General features: G+C 51.7%; 9 protein-coding genes across 9 annotated transcripts; 6 read left to right on the plus strand and 3 right to left on the minus strand.

Annotated features, from left to right (window-relative positions):
- Positions 1–1,468: 1,468 nt before the first annotated feature.
- Z518_07874 (uncharacterized protein) lies at positions 1,469–2,671 on the plus strand (the record flags this gene model as incomplete). The annotated part of the gene is made up of 4 exons (XM_013413617.1): positions 1,469–1,587; positions 1,636–2,414; positions 2,466–2,517; positions 2,569–2,671. The coding sequence occupies 4 exons, from the start codon at positions 1,469–1,471 to the stop codon at positions 2,669–2,671; spliced, it is 1,053 nt and encodes a 350-aa protein (XP_013269071.1).
- A 991-nt stretch (positions 2,672–3,662) lies between these two features.
- On the plus strand, positions 3,663–4,806 carry Z518_07875 (uncharacterized protein; the record flags this gene model as incomplete). Its single annotated transcript, XM_013413618.1, has 2 exons — positions 3,663–4,059; positions 4,109–4,806. The coding sequence occupies 2 exons, from the start codon at positions 3,663–3,665 to the stop codon at positions 4,804–4,806; spliced, it is 1,095 nt and encodes a 364-aa protein (XP_013269072.1).
- A 1,730-nt stretch (positions 4,807–6,536) lies between these two features.
- Z518_07876 (uncharacterized protein) lies at positions 6,537–8,108 on the plus strand (the record flags this gene model as incomplete). The annotated part of the gene is made up of 3 exons (XM_013413619.1): positions 6,537–7,220; positions 7,271–7,562; positions 7,609–8,108. The coding sequence occupies 3 exons, from the start codon at positions 6,537–6,539 to the stop codon at positions 8,106–8,108; spliced, it is 1,476 nt and encodes a 491-aa protein (XP_013269073.1).
- Positions 8,109–8,627: 519 nt separating this feature from the next.
- Positions 8,628–10,250, minus strand: Z518_07877 (uncharacterized protein; the record flags this gene model as incomplete). The annotated part of the gene is made up of 6 exons (XM_013413620.1): positions 8,628–9,077; positions 9,148–9,229; positions 9,279–9,594; positions 9,647–9,813; positions 9,870–10,057; positions 10,122–10,250. 6 exons carry the CDS (start codon positions 10,248–10,250, stop codon positions 8,628–8,630), a joined length of 1,332 nt encoding a protein of 443 aa, XP_013269074.1.
- A 1,194-nt stretch (positions 10,251–11,444) lies between these two features.
- On the plus strand, positions 11,445–12,169 carry Z518_07878 (uncharacterized protein; the record flags this gene model as incomplete). Its single annotated transcript, XM_013413621.1, has 2 exons — positions 11,445–11,828; positions 11,921–12,169. The coding sequence occupies 2 exons, from the start codon at positions 11,445–11,447 to the stop codon at positions 12,167–12,169; spliced, it is 633 nt and encodes a 210-aa protein (XP_013269075.1).
- A 73-nt stretch (positions 12,170–12,242) lies between these two features.
- Z518_07879 (uncharacterized protein) lies at positions 12,243–13,223 on the plus strand (the record flags this gene model as incomplete). The annotated part of the gene is made up of 1 exon (XM_013413622.1): positions 12,243–13,223. One exon carries the CDS (start codon positions 12,243–12,245, stop codon positions 13,221–13,223), a length of 981 nt encoding a protein of 326 aa, XP_013269076.1.
- A 1,721-nt stretch (positions 13,224–14,944) lies between these two features.
- Positions 14,945–16,529, plus strand: Z518_07880 (uncharacterized protein; the record flags this gene model as incomplete). Its single annotated transcript, XM_013413623.1, has 2 exons — positions 14,945–15,337; positions 15,384–16,529. 2 exons carry the CDS (start codon positions 14,945–14,947, stop codon positions 16,527–16,529), a joined length of 1,539 nt encoding a protein of 512 aa, XP_013269077.1.
- Positions 16,530–17,306: 777 nt separating this feature from the next.
- Positions 17,307–17,565, minus strand: Z518_07881 (uncharacterized protein; the record flags this gene model as incomplete). Its single annotated transcript, XM_013413624.1, has 2 exons — positions 17,307–17,427; positions 17,483–17,565. 2 exons carry the CDS (start codon positions 17,563–17,565, stop codon positions 17,307–17,309), a joined length of 204 nt encoding a protein of 67 aa, XP_013269078.1.
- Positions 17,566–18,449: 884 nt separating this feature from the next.
- Positions 18,450–19,508, minus strand: Z518_07882 (uncharacterized protein; the record flags this gene model as incomplete). The annotated part of the gene is made up of 1 exon (XM_013413625.1): positions 18,450–19,508. The coding sequence occupies one exon, from the start codon at positions 19,506–19,508 to the stop codon at positions 18,450–18,452; it is 1,059 nt and encodes a 352-aa protein (XP_013269079.1).
- Positions 19,509–19,668: the final 160 nt, after the last annotated feature.

The following is a 19,668-nucleotide window of genomic DNA, read 5'->3' on the forward strand; positions in this document are numbered from 1 at the left end:
CAAGGGCCTCGAACGAAGCTACGACGTGGGCGATCCTTGCAGACGGAGTCTCCGCCGTTGGCCTCTCACGCCGCACAACGAATCCAAATCCCCGACTCGGAGGCTGTCACGAGTCCCTGGCACATTACCGATCCACCTCAAGCAAACACTCTCTGAACCAACACTCTCCACTGGACCCTTCTTTCCTTCACCGTCCGATCCGAAGCCTCAGCATCTCATTCCGCAGCGCAACGAGCTGGCGAAGACGTCCATTAAAGAGTCCATTCAGCGTAAGAGCAGGGCACTGATAACCTACATTGCAGACGAAGATCGATCCGTCAAGAAAGAAGACTGCTAGCTCCAGGCGGAGGTACGGGTATCAGCCTTCTTGCTTCATCATTGCCGTACCTGAACGGCTCAACCGGCGGGATGGGTCTTGCATATAACGTTTACCTAAACTCTGCTAAGATATTTGGCTGCAAGGTACAAACTTCAACGTGTCCACCAGGGCAGTCATCGTACTAACCGAACACATCCAGAACTGTAAAACCCACCTGGCTGACTTCGACGACATTATCTCTCGCAACTTTCGAGGCCAACACGGAAAAGCCTTTTTATTTTCCACCGTTGTCAATGTCAAGCAAGCAGAAGCTATGGAGAGAAATATGACCACCGGGAGGCACATTGTACGAGATATCAAATGCAAGCAGTGCGACGAGACGGTGGGCTGGAAATATGACAAAGCCTATGAGACCAGCGAAAAATACAAGGAGGGCAAATTTATATTGGAATCGGAGCTGCTCTGCACAGTCACCTGAAGTCGGGAGCACTGTTGCTAAAGACCGAGCCAGTGATGCAGGCGCTTTGGGTCACATTAGTATTCTGCGGCAGGCATTCATACGGATTGAACGAATTAGGCATTGGTTGGGTGTTTGTTGGCACACAATATCTGGTAGACAGTGAAAGGCACAACACTCGGTTGTCTTTGGTAGAGTCCAAAGCCGATGTCTCTCCGCAACTCCCCAGCTACCGGCGGCATTGTTCGCCTCATCTTCATTCCTGCATTTCCTGGTAATTTAATAAGCATGCGAACTAGTTTTGAATCTGGGCGAAATCTTCCGTGGGAGTCGATTCCCGTCCGAGAATCTATCCTGCAGGCCGCCTGAGTGGTGGACAAGTCGTCACTATCACTCCACTCTAGCCTGGGCGAAAATATCTGTTTACTCCCCGCGATCCGGCCTCGGAAGTTGATGAAGCGCTCTCCTTACGGATTTTGGCCAGCCTTGATGATTTTCGGGGAAAGCATCGCATCGTTTAACTCGCTGTTCTTCATTCTACATAAAATCTTCCGGTGGAATCACGAGCTATAAAGAGCGCCCTCAGCACGACCCAGTCGCGCAGCCTCTTCTTCAACGGTCGCTCGATTCCTTCCGCTATATAGTGGTAACAGCATTAGAAAGAGCGGCACACCATGGCTGCGAAAGACATAATGAAGGCAGTTGTCTTCAAAGGCAAACTCCATGTCGAAGTGGAAGAAAGGCCCATTCCCAAGATTCAGGATCCGAAAGACATTATTGTAAAAGTGAGATATACTGCACTTTGTGGAAGGTTTGCGCACATTTTCAGTCGGGCACCTCTCTCACTGACTTCTGGAAGTGAATTGCATGTGTTCCGCGGCCACCAGCCTTCCGGGACCGGTTTCATTATGGGCCACGAGTTCACTGGCGAGGTTGTCGAGACCGGTGCGGACGTGAAATCTGTAAATAAGGGGGACAAGATAGTTACGCCATTCACCGTCAGCTGCGGGGAATGCTTTTATTGCAAGAGAGGGTTCTCGTCCCGTTGTGAGAAATGCCAACTGTTTGGAACGGTGGCCCTGGACGGTGGGCAAGCCGAGTACTGTCGAATTCCGCTCGCAGACAGCACCGTCGTCAAGGCGCCGCCTCAGATTGACGAAAACAAACTTGTTTTGATGGCCGATATTTTCCCCACCGGATATTTCGCAACAGCGAATGCGTTTCGCGGGTTCGATGATGAAACGATATCGCAGAGTATCGTGCTTTTGGTGGGCTGCGGCCCGGTCGGGCTCTGTGCACTGGTTAATGCCCTCGAGTATAAGCCGAAGGCCATACTTGCTATTGACGGCGTGGAGGCCCGATTAGAACAGGCCAAAGCGCTTGGGGCTGAACCGTGGAATTACCAAAAGGACATGCCAGGCCTCAGAAAACGCGTATTGGAACTCTCGGACGGGAGAGGAGCGGACACAGTGATTGAGCTTGTCGGACACAGCGATGCTCTGAAGATGGGATTCGACCTCCTGAGGCCATGGGGAAACATTTCCAGCATCGGGGTCCACAACGGTGAGATTCCGTGGACAGGGAACCAAGCGTACGGGAAGAATTTGAGAATTCAAATGGGCAGGTGTCCTGTTCGAAGTAGGCCACCGTCATTGGTGAAACGAAATATTTGACTGACTTCACCCATAGGCCTCTTCGAGAAATCCTTGGAGATGCTCGCGAAGACACAGCACAAATTGGGGTGAGTACCCCGTGAGTGGAATCAATGGGGACCTACTAACTTGACATTTAGTTTCATGGCGGATAACATTAAACCCCTGTCAGAAGCTGTAAAATGGTACGATGAGTTCGACAACATGAGGGTGCAGAAGGTCGTATTCGAGGCGGATACATGAGCAGATAGAACGCCGGGTGGTATGAAGCATGGTCTTTGATGATATCGGTCAGCTGTGTACTATGCCAATCCTAAAATCCTTTTCTCGCCTTCTATTCAATCTTTTAGACCCTTACAGGTCCCATGAGGAAAACACCGGTGTACACTCAACATCGCATATTAGCCATGCGAGTCTGAGACAGCGGGTCGCGTGCTGGATTCGTGTGCATGGGATTCCTCGCAGATTGGAGTAGGAGGCCGACTCGAAATACTGAGATGCAGAAGTGTGTGAAAAGCGGGCAGTCCCCAAAGGTCGACCGAAAACCGTCGGTCGGAGGTTGAGGATTAGGAGTGAAGCTGTCGCCATAACGGCAGCGGTCGTTGCCAGAGCTGGGGGAAGGTCTTTTTTCCCTCTCAAGAAAATGTCCGATAATTTAGGTACCTTGTCCGAAGGTGAGCAAAGCTCCCCCCGTTCAGCAGCCAGTAGGAATTCAAGAACTCGAAGGGCTGGCCAGCTGCTGGTGGAGACACGCTAAGTGGCTCAAGCTGGCGATCCACCACTGCTGAAGGTGATCTCTGAGTTGTGCACTGCTCTGCGGTGCACTTTGGAGCACTCACCTTAGCACTTCGTGCCAGGAGCTAAAAAATCCCCCTACCAGCATTTCAAATTTCGTTTGTTTCCAAAACGACGTCAAATCCTACAACACTCAACAAACCTCATCACTTTTACCTCTCTACTCGTCACATTCCCTTCTCTACCTCACTCTACTCTACCTAACCCTATCCTATCCCACCCCATCCTACTCCTGCTCTCCCACTCAGCCGCGACCTCCGTGCCTATAGCGGACTTTCTCTCTGCCACGCATTTCACCTCGACCACCCCCAGACCAGATCAGATTGCCTGACCACTCCGCTCCCGCACATTGACCTCTCTCCCCCGCGGACCCCGCCCTTCTCTACAACTCACTTCGACTCGAGTCCTGTTGTCCTCGGTCCTACTCCATCCTCTCGCAATGGCTTCTGCTGAGTCTCCAGTCGCTGCGAATCACATTGACGATGCTGCTCTGGCCGAGTCCATGAACCAGCTCAATGTTGGCGATAGAGAGAATGAACCGCCCAAGACCGAGGAAGAATACGCGCAATCGCAATTGACACTCAGGGCCATTGTCTCGACCAAAGAAGCGGGTGTCATCATTGGCAAAGCGGGGAAGAATGTTGCCGATCTACGAGAAGAAACCGGTGTCAAGGCAGGAGTTAGCAAGGTGGTACCAGGTGTCCACGATCGTGTCTTGACCGTCACAGGCCCTCTTTCGGGAATAGCAAAGGCATATGCTCTGGTGGCCAAGGGCCTCCTTGAGGGCGCACCCCAGATGGGCATGGGAGGAGTCGTCCAAAATATTGGCACTCATCGTAAGTTTTGTTCCAGTCTTTCATTCCGGGAGTCGCTGATCCATGTTAGCCATCCGTCTCCTGATCTCCCATAACCAGATGGGCACCATAATCGGCCGGGCAGGATTGAAGATCAAGCACATCCAGGACGTATCTGGTGTTCGCATGGTTGCGCAGAAAGAAATGTTGCCCCAGTCCACCGAGCGCATTGTTGAGGTACAAGGCACACCGGAGGGTATTGACAAAGCTATCTGGGAAATTGGAAAGTGCCTGGTCGACGACTGGCAGCGTGGTACTGGGACAGTCCTGTACAATCCCGCTGTTCGAGTCCAGGTCGGGTCTGGGCCCCTACCTCCTGCTGTGGGCGGTGGAATGACGAGTGGCAATTATGGCGGCGGTCGGTCATACAACCGCACTGGCAACGGCGCCGACTTCAGCGAATCGCGAAGCTACAACCGCAGCAACGATGTACCACGCGGCGGTGGTGTCCCTATGGTGACCGAGGACGGAGAGGAAGTCCAGACCCAGAATATCAGCATCCCGGCCGATATGGTCGGCTGCATCATCGGACGTGGTGGTTCCAAGATTAGCGAAATCCGAAAGAGCTCAGGGGCCAGAATTTCAATTGCAAAGGCGCCGCACGACGACACCGGTGAGAGAATGTTCACCATCATGGGAAGTGCCAGCGCCAACGAGAAAGCCTTGTATCTTCTGTATGAAAATTTGGAGGCCGAAAAGGGACGCAGACAACAGGTCTCGTCGGAGTGAGCCTGCCGTTCCTGCGACGAACTCTTGACCATCAGCTTCTATCACCGCTTTCTCCACTTCCGCCACTGCTTTCCGACACGCTCCTTCGACCCTTCTTTGTTTCTTGACACAACAACTCCCCAAACGACTGAAACTCTCGTGAAAAGTATACGGCGTTGTTTATTTCTCTTTGGCGTCTGATAGATGGTGTCTTGCGCAAAGCGACCTACCTGATGAAGCTATGATACCAACCTCTCGCCCGGACCGCGAGTTGACGAATGATGACACGAGCTTGTATGCAACGACCTCGATCCTTCTCTAATGCACTCTTACCAAACACATCCGGACCAATTTCTCCCTCTCACACCCAACACACACACACACACTCACAAACCCGTGGCCCCGGGCCACACGGCAAGACACCAATTACCCACCTCACTCCGTTTGAGCCGAAAACATCGTCTCATACTCCCAAGGCTGGATTCCGTGAAAGGACACTGGGTCGGAAGATGGGCGACACATGCGAATGCCTCGGCTTATCTATGGGCTCCAATGTCTGGCAAGGTTGTTGGCGGGATGCGGAATGTAAGAAGTTGACCGGCCGAAGAGAGCACACCAGACCAGAGGGCAAGCGGACCTCTCCTAGTCAAATGAAACTCATTCGAACTCAACAATGTTTTTAAGTGTACAATGTATGCAAGATGCAAGTCCTGACCCCGTAGTGAACTAAAAGCCCCCCCGGGTTGGCTGCGTATGGTTGTTTGACCCCCGACCGTAAATTTCTGGGTCGGCCACCGCATGTTGGCTGCCTCTGACAGGTGGAGCAGCGACAAGTCAGCGTCAATTGGGCGGTATGTGAAGGGCGGAAAACCGCGCAGCTCTCGAGGCCCTATCACACCTTCCCGTCATAGGCTTGCTGAGACCCAACACCTGTCACTTGGGTGCCGTCGACGGCCCCCAACCTCCGCCTCAGGCCCCTCTGGATCGCCTATATACTCTGGCCTGATTAGTAGTAATGTCTGGAGGGGGGGGGAAGACTCTGTGCGGCCAATCTTGCGACGGGATTTGCATTCTATAGGGCTGGTGTGAATTGTGGTTTGCCAGGATCTCCTTACCAAGCGTGCCACATGTACTGCATTCGAAATTGGGAACCGTGAACTCCAACTGCAACTGTAACAGAGCCGATGTCAGATGGAACTCGGATACCCAAACGAGGACAGCTGAAAACCCATCGACAACATATTGACCACCAGCTGTCATCCTGCCTGATCTTTTGCGCTCTGATCTCCTGACTTGGTCCCGTGAAATTTGACAAAGAACAAACGTGGTGGCCGTCGAGGTGGCCCGGCTGAACTCTTGCTGGCGTTTCAGGTTGCCGCCCGTTGCAGATCATCCTCGTTCCGCTAAACGCCTTGACGTCGCCCCTCGTGGTCCGTCAGCAAAAACCTTCACGCGCCCTCTCAACATTTCCTTTTGCAGCCTTGTCCGGGAGCGAAAAGCACAGCGTCACAGCGAAAGAAGGCTGTCAGCAAGATCTTGTTTGCATCTTGACGTGTACTGCACTCCGTGTAACCACCTTTTCTGCATTCATTTTCCCTCCCGCACCCAATTCGACGCCCCAAATTGGCGGCCCTCGGATTTCAAAGGCGCTTGCCATCTCGATTGATAATCTCGACCTTTTCATCCTCTTGGAGCCTACGCCTGCGTCCTCCTCCTGACGTTTGTGAGCCTGTGAAACCTACTCTCCAAACATGTCGTCCCCGGTACCGCTTCTGCGGCCGCCTGTTCCTGGTGCTCGAAGCCAGAGCGGCAGCCGAACACCTCGCCTGACGCTCGGAATCCCTCCATCACCAAATGCTCGACCGGTCGCCGCGGAAGCAGAACCAGCGGCTGAGATCCCACGCTTCAGTTTGGCTGCTAAGGGCCCGCCGAAGTTATCTCTGGCCACCCCACTGGGAAGCCAGGGCTCAGTATCAGAAGGAGGAACAAGTCTGAAACCGCAGATACAACCATTGAACATATCTGCCGTCACTGGAAATGACGGCGCTGGCAGACCCAGAGGAGATAGTTTCCACGCTGCCAGCGTGCCCGGATCTGCATCTTCCTCGACGTACTCAGCACTGTCCTTTGCAATGCATGGAAGACAGGCTGGCACACCAGATCCATCCTCGGCCATCAGTTCAATCTATTCGGAAGCGAGCATAGGCGGGGCGGCCATGGAGCGGGAGTCAAGCATGGGTGGATTGTCCATCGATTTTGAAAAACTCAGCATTGAGAAAGGACGGCCACTCGATGTCGAAGATTTAGATGATGAAGGTTGGGGAGCAGCAAGTGAGCAGAAAAAGATCATCGAACTTGGCTCGTTAGGTGAGGGGGCCGGTGGTGCTGTAACCAGATGTATGCTCCAAGGGGGGAAGACGATTTTTGCTCTCAAGGTATGTCTATTGGTCCATGTGATGGTGCTTTCTTGCTAAATTCAGGATAGATTATCACGACCAGCCCCGACCCAGACGTCAAAAAGCAAATCCTCCGGGAGTTGAAATTCAATAAAAACTGCACCTCCGAATACATTTGCCAGTATTACGGTGCCTTCATGGACAAGTCCTCAAGTACGATATCAATAGCCATGGAATTTTGCGAAGGTGGAAGCTTGGACAGTGTTTATCGCGAGGTGAAGAAACTTGGTGGCCGAACTGGCGAGAAGGTCTTGGGGAAGATTGCCGAAGGCGTTCTACACGGTCTCACTTATCTTAACAGTCGAAAGATTATCCACCGAGGTAAGAATGCCGACGTTCCCTGTCGACTTGCGCTCATCATTCCCAGACATTAAACCCTCTAACATTCTGCTCTGCCGCAACGGCCAGGTGAAGCTGTGCGATTTTGGCGTCAGCGGAGAATTCGGTACCAAGGGTGATGCCAACACTTTCATTGGCACCTCATACTACATGGCTCCAGAACGAATACAAGGACAGTCCTACACCATCACCTCGGACGTCTGGTCACTCGGCGTGACGTTGCTCGAAGTAGCTCAACACCGATTCCCATTCCCTGCCGATGGGACCGAAATGCAGCCTCGCGCCGGTCTGATTGACCTTCTAACCTATATCGTAGCGCAACCGATCCCGAAGTTGAAGGACGAACCCGAAAACGGTATCAAATGGAGCGACATGTTCAAATACTTTATTGAGTGCTGTCTGGAGAAAGAACCTCCGAGAAGAGCTACTCCTTGGCGGATGCTAGAACATCCGTGGATGGTGGAGATGAAAGCCAAGAAGGTCAGCATGTCGACGTTCCTCAAGCAAGTCTGGGACTGGAAGGATTGATGACTTTCGATTTTTGTGGAGCTGGATACTGACACTCCATGACTGATGGATTGCGGGGACGATCCTTAAAGTAACGGCAGTGAACCATGGAAAACGTGTCAGCTCTGACCATCTCTGGAGCCGAGGATCCGACCGAGGTTGTAGTGCCCTAAATTTTTTTTTTTTTCTTTTACATGCCCTCGAAGGTGTAGTGGGTATACGCCGGTTGGAGTTAATGAATATAGATAGAATCCGTCAAAGTCAAGAGTTTGCTAGGCAGAGTCCAATGGGCTGAGACTCGAAGAAGACGACAACGACGACGACAATGATGACCAAAAACATGAGACAGATTGATTCAAGGGCAATGTTGTGGATAGGAATACAGGTACCGACCGATCTGTGCAATGCTTCAATTGGAACTGTCTTCGTCTTGCTTGACTTCAAGCTTTCTGGCTTCAAGATGTCAATTTAGACGCCAACCACTTTTCGTCACATGGGCCCGTGTCGAGGACGCTCGCAACCTCCTACGGATATATATTTTCACAGCCTCGTCTCAACGACATTCCTGCCCGTCCACCAATTGTCAAAGGCCTCTTGCGCGTCTCTCAAAGCATCAAATCTTAGCAAGTCTTCTTGGTACTGAGAATCGATCCATTGCCACCTTGCTCGTCCATCTAACCAGTCAAAGTCCTTCAGGATCAAATCGCGTTCTTCTTGTTCCGCTCCATCATGCATGTGGAAAAATGTTCTGTTGGCTATCGCCCCGAGCACATTGGTTGTGGTGCGTGACTTGCGCAGCTTCTCATAGAGTTCCAGAGCCGATATGACCGGGTCTTTCATTTCGGATGACACAGGATCATCGGACAATTTCCGCACCGTCTTTCCTAATAAAAGCCCGAGAACTGCACCATCTTCTACCGCCATTGCGGCTCCCTGTGCTTGATATGGCAGAGTGGGATGGCATGCATCGCCCAACAATGCAACATGGTCCTGATCACACAACTCAGTCTGCCTCCCTCCATTTCGGTCGAGTTTTCAAATGTGGCTGTCTAGAACTCACCCGTGTCCATTTCTCCAACTCTTGATGATGGCAGAGTTTCCACTTTAGAACCGAAGAAACGCAGGATATGAGTTTCACAAGGCTAAGAATGTTGAGCAGATTGGACTCTAGCGCCTTGACTTCCAACTTACATTTCATCCCAGGCATCAAATGTGGCCCTCATCTCATCAAGATCACCCTTGATGGTCTTCACTCCAGATGGGAGGTTATCCGGTCGCAGAAGAACTAGATTGAACTCCTCTCCACTGCGAACAGGATAGAAAACAGAATGTTTATCTGGTCCCATCCAGAGCGTGACACAGTGTCTCAAGCACAGCTCCTCGACCCGCGGGTCTTTCAGTTCCAGCAGTTGCTTGCGCGAGAAAGTCGCTCGGTAGGCTAAATCTCCTGTCTCAACTGGCGGAGAAGGCCTTCCGAGGATGGCGTCTCGTGTCATAGACCAGAGTCCTGTGCCACTTGACTCAGCATAGAAACAGGATCATGGATGTAATGCACTTACCGTCAGCGCCTACAATCACATTCCCACCGACAATCTCGCCATCAGATAAAGTTACTTCTGTCCGCTCGAAGCTCACAGCGGTCACATTCGCGTCGAGTCGGATCTCTACTCCCAACCGTCGGGCCTCTCTGAGCAATATTGAATGGTAGTCTTCCCGATGGAGAACACTGGTCTTGATCAGCACATCTCCCAATTTGGCGCATGTCATTATTTTCGACCGTACAACCAAGGCGCTCCCATTCGATCGATAAAGTCCTGGCCGACCGATCTTGAAGCCAAAAGCTTTCCATTCTCATATCTTCGCATGTCAATCCATTCTAGTTTAGTTGCCGGCTTTTCGAATAATGGAAGGATGCCATAGCTCTGGAGGACGTGGGCTGCGTTGGGAGGAATCTGGATGCCAGCCCCCACCTTGTTGCAATTCAGTCAACCTCGTCTGATTCTTTGGATTTCTCCCTCGGTAAAGTCCACATACGGAGGCAATGGCGGGCGCTTTTTCCAAAATGATCACATCAAGCCCTTGATGTAGACAAGCAATGGCGCAAGACAATCCTCCGAGCCCGCAGCCCACAATAACGACTTTGAAAGTAGTTCGGTCCTCCATCTTCATCGAGTATTGTGCAAGATCATGATGAGCCCCTTTTACGACTTCTCAGGCCGCCTCTATATATCGGCCAGATTTCTAAACACAGGGAAAGCCTCCATCTATAACCCCCATGTCTTTGTGTCGGTCTCGCATGACGGCATTGTGTAATGCGGAGGCAAATACGAAGTACCGAAGGCGCCGCGTCCAACTCCAACTCCGGGGGTGGGTTTGTTTCCCCAAGCCCACCTTTGCTTGGGAGATGAAAAACCCGTTAGCCTTCGAAAATCATCTCATACATTTCCGCTGTTCTCGCTTATATTATTTACAAAACTGACTGTGTCTTGCCTGGAACCACAATTCCCGATGAAACTCATTTGCCCAGTTTGAAGGCAGTGATTTGCTCGGTATGGGGTTTGGAATGGTGCGATCAGCGGCATCACATGAATGGGGCTGGAAAAGCCTCAACTGCAAGTCGTAAGGACAGTCCGATCTAAAAAGGAATCATGGACGCCGTCCATCAATTCTTGGCGAGGGTTTTGCAGCCTTACTGAATGGCCTGAGACTGGTAACGGTTTCTCATGGGTGTCATCAAGTTGACCAAGACGAGAATGATAAAGTTTGGTGAGGAGATAGGATGCGAGGTTGTGGGTTGGTACAGGATGTTCGGGAGCACGTCAGCGAATACTTCGGTTGGGAAAACGGTAGCCTGGAATCCTAGAACTGGTAACAGGTACTCAACTTGAGAATTCCGCCACCACAGGACGTACGGTATGTCTTTCGGATATCCGATAAAAGTCTGTCTGAGTTCTCGACTCCGTTCCCATCCCGGGTAAATGAGGCTAAGGCTCTTCTTGTTGCTTATAGAACGCTTGGAGAGAGTGCCAACGCGACCTTCAGCAGCCTAGGTTGAAAAGCAGCTGCAGGGCATTCTTGTCCGGTCGCAACGGCCTCGCCCTTGCAACCGCAGCTCATACCGCAGATGACGTCCATCAACAATCACGACGAGCTTCGCACGCGCTTTGTAATAAGGGAGCCTAAAGAAGCGGCGATCCCAGAGGCTGATATGTAGGTGCCATCCGGATGAGTGAACTCTCGACGGTTTGTCCGCAAGGACCTCGCACGATTCCTCCCCCATTGAACGTTGACGCAAAGTGTAGTAACGATCCGGGGGACACCAAACTCTTCAGGAGTTATTCTGACGAGTTTGTGCACATGGATGCTGCCGATAACCTGAAAAGGCGCACCACGTCGAGACATAGGCCCGATAACGTTTGGGGTCTGTGCAAGACGAAATCTGTTGCCCAATATCGCTCCGAACTCGCAAGGCGGCATGACAGCCATGAATTGCGGCACAGCCCGTTCAAGAACTCGGATCTTACGTATCCCTTTCTTATCGTCGAATCAAAGCGGGAGGGTGAAGGTCCGGGGTTCGAATATGCGGAAGCCCAATCTGCGTTTCCTATTCGGATTTGTTTGAGGCTCCAGGAACAACTGAAGCAAGTGAGTGGACAACATCTTGTTCCTCTGGTGTGGTTCCTCGCCTATCAAGGAGATGAATGGCGCACCGTAGCATGCGTTGTGTACGAAGGCAAATACGTAAGTGCCGCCCTTCCAGGTTTGTGATCTCTCGCCGCTGAACTCGCAAGCAAATATATGACCGGTGGATGGGACGGATAGTATCCAAGCAGGGGGCACTACAGCTGTTGCTCATCATTGACTACATTACAGAGTGGGCACGGGAAACGTATCGCTTCGACATTCTTTGCTGCCTCGCTGGGGGGAAAGATCGTGTACTGGGACCCGACAACATGTCAGACACCTATGCCAGCCGGATCTCCACCCAATCCGTGCTAGACAGCAGTCCGCTTGTTGAGCGCAAGGGGCTGGCTGTGGCAAGCAGAGCTCAGTCCCACGACGTCCTCGGACGAGGTTCATGACTTCCTCCGGTGGGCACAAGGATCTGGCAGCCACAAACCTGGATCCCAGGTTCATACCATTCGACACACTGACATGGTGTTGTTTACGTTCGTGCATCTGACTATTCCGGAGGACAGAGACACTCTGGAGAACCTTCTTTCGCATTTGGCGAGAAGATGTAAATTGCCAGCCCCGGAAATCGCATACTCGATCCTGTCGAAGTTGCGAGACCAAGAGGAAGGCGTGTTAGCCACTACTCAACCGCGTATTGATCAGCTCGAGTCGGATTGGCTTAGACTGGGCCCCACAAAGATTGCCATAACAGAGACCGGCGTTCGCGCGTTGTTCAGCGTGCGAACTTTCATAAATTTGCGGTATTGGCAAATCGAGCGTGAATTGCTATGCATCAACTGTAAGCGGGAGGCTGCTCAGAGCTTGGCTTCGATTGCTGGTCTACGCGCTGAAGAATTGCAGGCATCGACAGATTGGGCGGCCGAGACGGGTCAATTTCCGTCTATTGCATTCATCGATTTACGTTCTATAATAGGCAGGTCTTTGGCAACAGCGGCGATCAGTTGTCGCGCCGTATATTTGATGCATGCTCCACAGGGATTTCCTTACCAATGGGTGGAGCATAGCGATGTCGACAAGCTCACTAAAGACTGTTTTGTGTGGTGCTTTGACCCTCAATATCGTGGGATTATGCGAACCTTGTTGGACAGAGGTTCGAGCGGGCCGATGGGGGTTTTGGGAAAGCCCATAGCGTCCGAGCATCTCAAGCGCTTCCTTCGACCTATGGTGCAGGCAGGCAGCGCCGTTCTACTCAACAAGACCGAGTGCCGCAGCCGGAGCTATCCCGGACCGACTTGGTGCTTGATGATCCTCAAGCAGGTTGATTTCAATGACACTCGAGCCATTCGAGAGATTCTTGCAGAGGTCACGACCAAGAGAGAGTTCTACAAAATCAATCCCGGAACGCCGATCGAAAACCCGGAGGAACTTCGCCACCTATGTTTCAATATGGATTCAGATAATCCCGATATCGACGAATGGTTGCAAGAGCTCAACACTTAGACCGCTCCCTTGATAGGGCCAAGGGTGAGAGGCATCATCTTCCTCATCCTCCCATCGAAAAAGTTTCCTAAACGACTCAAAGAATCCCGATAACGTGAAAAACGATGAAGAATTCGCGAAGGAAACAGAAAAGCAGTTGATAAAGACCTCGAAAATACGTCACTTCCATGGAAACGGTCTCTCAGGTCGCTCATATACTCCGTAGACTTTGCTTGGCCAAAGTCGGAACGATCCATTCGACTCTTTTGCGGTCAAGCGTCTCCCACCATACATCCATAAGATATTGGATCTGGGTGAGCCTCGACTTTATGTTGTGGTACATTGTGGTCAAAGGTTGGGCTTGGGTTCAGCTCTTCCATCACATCATGCAGACACTAACTTTCCCTACGGCTGCGGATATCCAATGGCCGAGTCTTAAACCAGCATTACTTCCTCAACCAGCCCATCCGATGAAAGTGGAGTGGATGGGCACCATCATGGAGTCGCCCATTCTCCTCCACACTCTGGTGTATACCGTGTTCACATCGCCACAGCTGATCCGTCCACCTACGAAGCTAGAAAGGCTCTAAGTCTGAAACATCACCGTGGGAGCATCAAGCTCTTGCAACGAGAGATATGTAAACTGGCTGGCCGAAAGCCATCCGTTGCCCTCCTCAGTCATATCCCTGGCTGCCCATGGTGAACCATATCAACACAAATCTATCCCACAGCGCTGGCCCGAATCTCCTCTTGCCAAAAAACGGCACTTGCGTGTCTATGGGTTGATACAGCTGATCAGCGGAAAGCGCTTTGGGCACCGAGTCTTGCCTCCCTTGTCCGAGCCCGAAACGCTGTCTAGCATGAACGTGTATCATTGCCGCATTAGGACATTTCTTCGACAGTCCACCAAAACTGGTTTGTGGGCGAAGCTGAACGGGCCTCGCTCCATCGATACCAGAGCTGGACATCGCTCAAGCAAACATTGGAAACGCACGTATGTTGGAATTACCCACGTGAGGAAACCGGGCGATTATTTTGGAGTGAGGCGCAAATCAACGCCGATACCCCTTGCGAATACTTGGACAGCTGAGGTGGCGCGTTAACCGATGATGTTTATGGGTGCTTCTCGTTGACGAGGAGCAGCAGCCAGAGCACGTGGCTGGAGTGGGGTTGTCTGATATTGCAGAGGAGAAAACAGACTCCCTTTAGTGTATGCGAATCGTCAAGGAGTAAGGAATTAATGCGATGGACGGATGAGAAAAGGAAGTTTCATCGGCTGGGGTCCTTCGTGGTGGAAGATGAGACGTGGTTGGAGGGTGGCGAGGAGATGAGGGTGTCGTTAGATGGAGAAATTGAGATACTATAGAGGTGAATGAAAGGGCAGAATTGGAGCTGTGGTGGTTGAGACAAACTGTGCCGGTTGCTGATATCGAAATGACGTAAGTACCGGTACCTGGACTAGTACTATATCGTGCTAGTAGCCGGATGTACTCCATACTCACTCTCCCTCTGACGCCTCTCATCGCAGTGTGTTCGCCCACGTTTTCCTGGCACCAATAAACGGCCTGCGCTTCGTCCACCGCCATCAACACTCCATCTCTTTTTCCTTCTAGCACCGAGTCTTATTCTCACTATTCTTCTGGCTTGCCCGCAACGTGTAGCATGAATGTGCCATCATACCGTTGCAGCTACAAGCTACAGCTATAGCTCATGCTGACCATCTCCGCAATGCCTCCTCCGTCATGCCATTCTCAAAATCAGCCTTTGCCGGCCTGCTCACGGACTTCTTGACGTCTTTCAACATTCTCATCGGTCAAATCTACCAGAACACCATGTATGTCCGACTTCGAGACGCTCTCTTCTTTGGCTCGCTTTCCCACGGACTGGTAGTTGCCCAGTGTTCCTTGCCCGCGACTGTCTCCGTTGATCTCTCCTGGCATCCTCCCAATGCCACCAACATCAACTCCTTGGGCGCCGTCATCAATGGGACCGGTGTCAATGGCTTCATCTACAACTCCTCCGTCACCCCTGCCACCTCGGCTTACAGCACCTACAATTGGTGCAACATGCCTCATGTTCGACGACAGGAGTATCGTGTTCCTCCAAGCGAATACAAGCTGGAATATGTTGAGCTGGTGCGTATTCATTCGGGACCCCTGATATCTTGCTCACTTCGACGAGATCCATCGCCACCATAAGCGAACTCCTTATGCCGCCAATACGTTTCCTCGTGAGACATACGCCTGGTACTGCGACGACGAAGCCTTGTTCTACTACGGCACACCTCGACCAGATGGCGCTTCCGCTCAGATCAATTGGCAAGTCTACACGTCTGACTCAAATCCGCTGGCCCCTGAAGGCTTCAATGGGACCTGCCAATTTCCGCAGATCAGTGGGCAAGGACTGAATGACTCTCGTCAGCACGGCAAGGACTTGTTTGCCGTCTACCATGACCTCTTGGATTTCCTGCCCGACCAATACAACACCCGGCAGATCGCCTACCGTGTTACCAACAACGTCATCACGTCTCAAGTCGCTGGTCAGATCGTTGAGGGCCAGTGGCCCCAACAATTCCGCAACAAACCCATTGGTGTCGCCATCCAACCCGACTCCATCGATTCCCTCGAGCCGGCCTATGAATGCGACGCCGCCGACGACCTGTACTCCAGCTACGGCGTTGGCGGCGACGCGGCCAACTGGACTCTGCACCTGACCGAGTCCGCCTCGCTGTTTGCCAAACTCGATTCCGTGTCCGGAATCAATACTTCCGACCCAGACTGGCACGACTGGTTTGATCACTATTTCGACAATCTGTCTGCGCGACTATGCCATCAGAAACCACTCCCCTGCGAAGCTGGGAACTCATCTAACTGCATTACGGAAGCGGATGCGGACGCCGTCTTCCGCCGCGGCCAGTACGAATATAGCTTCATCTATCGTGATTCGCCTGCCTCCCTCCCTGCCAGCACGGCAAGCTTCGGCATCTGGATGGCCGAACTGGCAGACAATCTGCGCCAGGTCATGAACGGAACGTCTTCAGTGATCTACCGGCACAATGTCGCGCACGACGGGTCCGTGTCGCGCCTACTTTCGATCCTGCAAGTCGATGTCATGGTCTGGCCTGGTATGGGTTCCGAGGTGATCTTTGAGCTCTACAGTCGCGACGGCTGCTACTTTGTGCGGGTCCTCTTCGGTGGTCAGGTCATGAATAGCTCGAATCCGAGTCTCGGGCGCATGGATATGATCCCAGTCCAAGGCCTTTTGAACTACATTGATGGCCTCGTAGGTGTCAAAGCGGCCAAGGTCCCGGAATTGTGTTCCGGTTGAGGAATAATAGATGAGTATATATGTACCGAGGTGGGTAGACAATACTATTAATTTTTCCTTTAGTCTTCTCCGTACTGGAACATGAATCATTTCAATCCGTTTGGCTACCCTATATGGGGGACGTTTGATAGCACAAGGATACCTTCCGAAGTTTCCTCGGTACATTGGGCGAGGCTTCCTCCCCCCTCTCCGCCCAGTTATTCAGTCTCGTGCAATTAAACCTTCTTGTATTCTACAACATGCGTCTCCTTTTCTCTATGGATATATTGACTAGCTTCCCCCCATTGTCTCTGCGATTATATCCCCAAAGACGGGCTTCGATAGAGGCCGCGGTGAATTCGCTTAAGAGCTGTGCGTGCTTCCTCGTAATGACCCTTCATGACAAGCCACCGGGATGAGAGGGGAGACCTTGAAGACCGAAGAGAACTCTCTACGAAGTATGGCCGTGGACGAAATAGAATCCAAGACCGCTTGGAAAGACACCGTCAACGTCTGCGTGATTATATCGGGAAGGAAACAGAGACACTTACATCCCTTCAGTGACCATGTAACCTAGTGATACGTTCATGGCATGGATCACGCCAATACGACCTCTTATATGCAGCGGAGCGATCTCGCTAGCATAGACAGGGCACAGAGCACAGACGACACCACAAACAAGACCGCCGATGACTCTGCTGATCACAAATATGGGGAAGTTGACTGCTGCTATTTGCCAGACAAACTGCGACCACATTCACAATGCAAGCAAGCCAGATTGTTCTGATCCGTCCGATCTTATCTAAAGCTGCCGACGACGCACGCTGCGTAGTATGCTGAGTTGAAGGATCCAATGGTATTGGCATTAAACTTGAAGTATGTGAGGAAGCTTTCATATGCCAGGAAGAGGTAGTGATTCCTAGAGAAAGATCAGATTGCAACGTGACCAAACTCTCTTTCTCGCCATTTGATACCTGCCAGAATCGTAGCCATAGAAGGATGAGCCAAACATAATGTACGCCAGGCAGAATAGTGGGTACTTGCTGAGGCCCAACATTGTGTGAAAGGTGCATTGTAGATCGATATACATATTCAGCTGCTCGGTTCCGGGGTCGCGACAACCTCCAATGGGTGAATCAAATTCTAGGGTTGCGGAAATTGAGTTCAGGCCCAATACAAGATCCGTGGTCAAGCTGGGCGACTCAGAAAATGGTGACTTGATCAAGTGTTGATTAGTTTAATGACCTGGCTCTATTGCTAGGAGGTTCCAGAACCCCGAGCCTCAGAAGAGATACTGACTTTTCTCCATATGTGTCGCCTTCTGATCCCATGTTTCGATCAGCGACATCGGGGCAAAAAGCGAATCTGTGAACCTTATGGTTGTCCAAAAATTCCCCACCGGCTGTGTTTGGCGTCGAATATCCCACTGAACCATGACAATCAACATCTCCTGTCCGTCGCGAGGGCGAAGATCACCTCCATTGTATCCGAACAAGCCCTTCTTACGCGGGCTGGACATTGAGACTAGATATTAGTGCACTCGGTAGTGGCCCTGTTGTGTACAGCCGCCGTATCTAGAAATCGAGGTCTAGTGGTGCTGTGAGAGGTAGAAAACAAATGACTGAGCAATTCGCGAGTAAAGCAAAACGGGGTCAATCACCAGTGGACAGCCAGAGTCCAGAACCTCCCTAGGGGCCTGATCACTTATTTCGGCATCCCAATTACCTTGTTACTTTTGTAGCCGGACCGAGGAAAATGTGTGGGGTTCCCCAGATTTGTTTGTAGATACGGGTCACTCCTGGAGATTGATTTTGATACATTATTGGTCATTCGCTGTTGTCTTGCGTCTCTTGGCCTTGGAAATCGGGAATTGTTTATAAAATCATGCGTCACGCTCATCATATACCAATGGAGATGACTGGCTCAAATGATTCGATCGAATTATTTTGAAAATCGGAATCCGAGCTCTATCTGCAGTGCATCCAAGGTCGATGTTTCCCAACTATCAGGACGTTCCGGTGGGATGGTCTGGTGATAAGGCTTCCCTGCCCTGCACAGCAAATCCACCAGCCCTGCACCACTGACGAAAACATATACCTTCGCGTATCGACTTTGGAAGACTAGATTGAAAGTCGTGCCTCGAGGTATGTAAATTATCTCTCCAGCGGTCAGATACGCGACCTGGTCCCTGTTGAGAGAGAGCGAGATGGCGCCATCGGCGACCTGAAAAGCATGGTGAACGGTCTGGAACTGTAAATTCCGAGACAAGGCACCATCACCATGCCAGGATGATCCTTCAACGCTTGCAATGGAGAACCGAGCGGCCGATTCGGCCGTGGTGACAAGAGGACAGCAGACAATGCCTCCAAGCAGATACTTAGGGCCGGTTCCAGAGCGAAGATAATATGGTTTCAAAGCCCCCGGGAGAGAATTGTCCTTGCCGTCCACCCATGGCTGAGGATCGACTTGTGGATGATCTGGAACAGGAGTCATGTCAAACTTCTCCGCTGCAGCCTTCAATTTGGGAATGAAAACTTCCAATGGGTTCCGTTCGTCCTTCACGGGAAATAGAGGCCCATTGTAGGGTTCGCCGATGAACCGGAAGAACTCCTCCCAGCCACCGGGGACGATGAGCCCGACGAATTCTGAATAGTCGCCTAATATTTGATACTGATGAACGGTGTTGGGAGGGACGCTCGCAAGATCTCCAGGACCAAGAGTTCTGCCTTGATCGTCGGCCCACACATTGATACTTCCTTTCAAACAGAGAAAGATGTCGTGTGCTTCCCGGTGAAAATGGAAGCCGATGGGATCGCTTGCCATCCCGCCCGTGCCAACAATAGCAAAAGCATTGTCGGTTTCCTTTCCTGTCACAAGGAGACGCATGGCCGACTTGGAACATGGGATGTAGATGATTTCACCGCAGAGGGACCGGAGAACGTACGGTCGGCCTGGGTGACCAGGTGGTTGCTCGGCGGCTTCGACAGGTTTTTGTGCCATGTTACTTGTAGTATCCGAGCCGTCAATGGCAATGAGGTGTAAATGCGAACGTGAATACGGAGCACTCAGACTTTTGCCGTAGGAAATCCACAAGAGCGGTGCAACGGCGAGAGGGGGGGCCCTAAGGAAATATACTTGCTCGGCTCCACTGTTGGAGCAG

The sequence above is a fragment of the Rhinocladiella mackenziei genome, assembly GCF_000835555.1.
Source record: "Rhinocladiella mackenziei CBS 650.93 unplaced genomic scaffold supercont1.6, whole genome shotgun sequence".
NCBI classification, from domain to species: Eukaryota; Fungi; Ascomycota; class Eurotiomycetes; order Chaetothyriales; family Herpotrichiellaceae; genus Rhinocladiella; species Rhinocladiella mackenziei.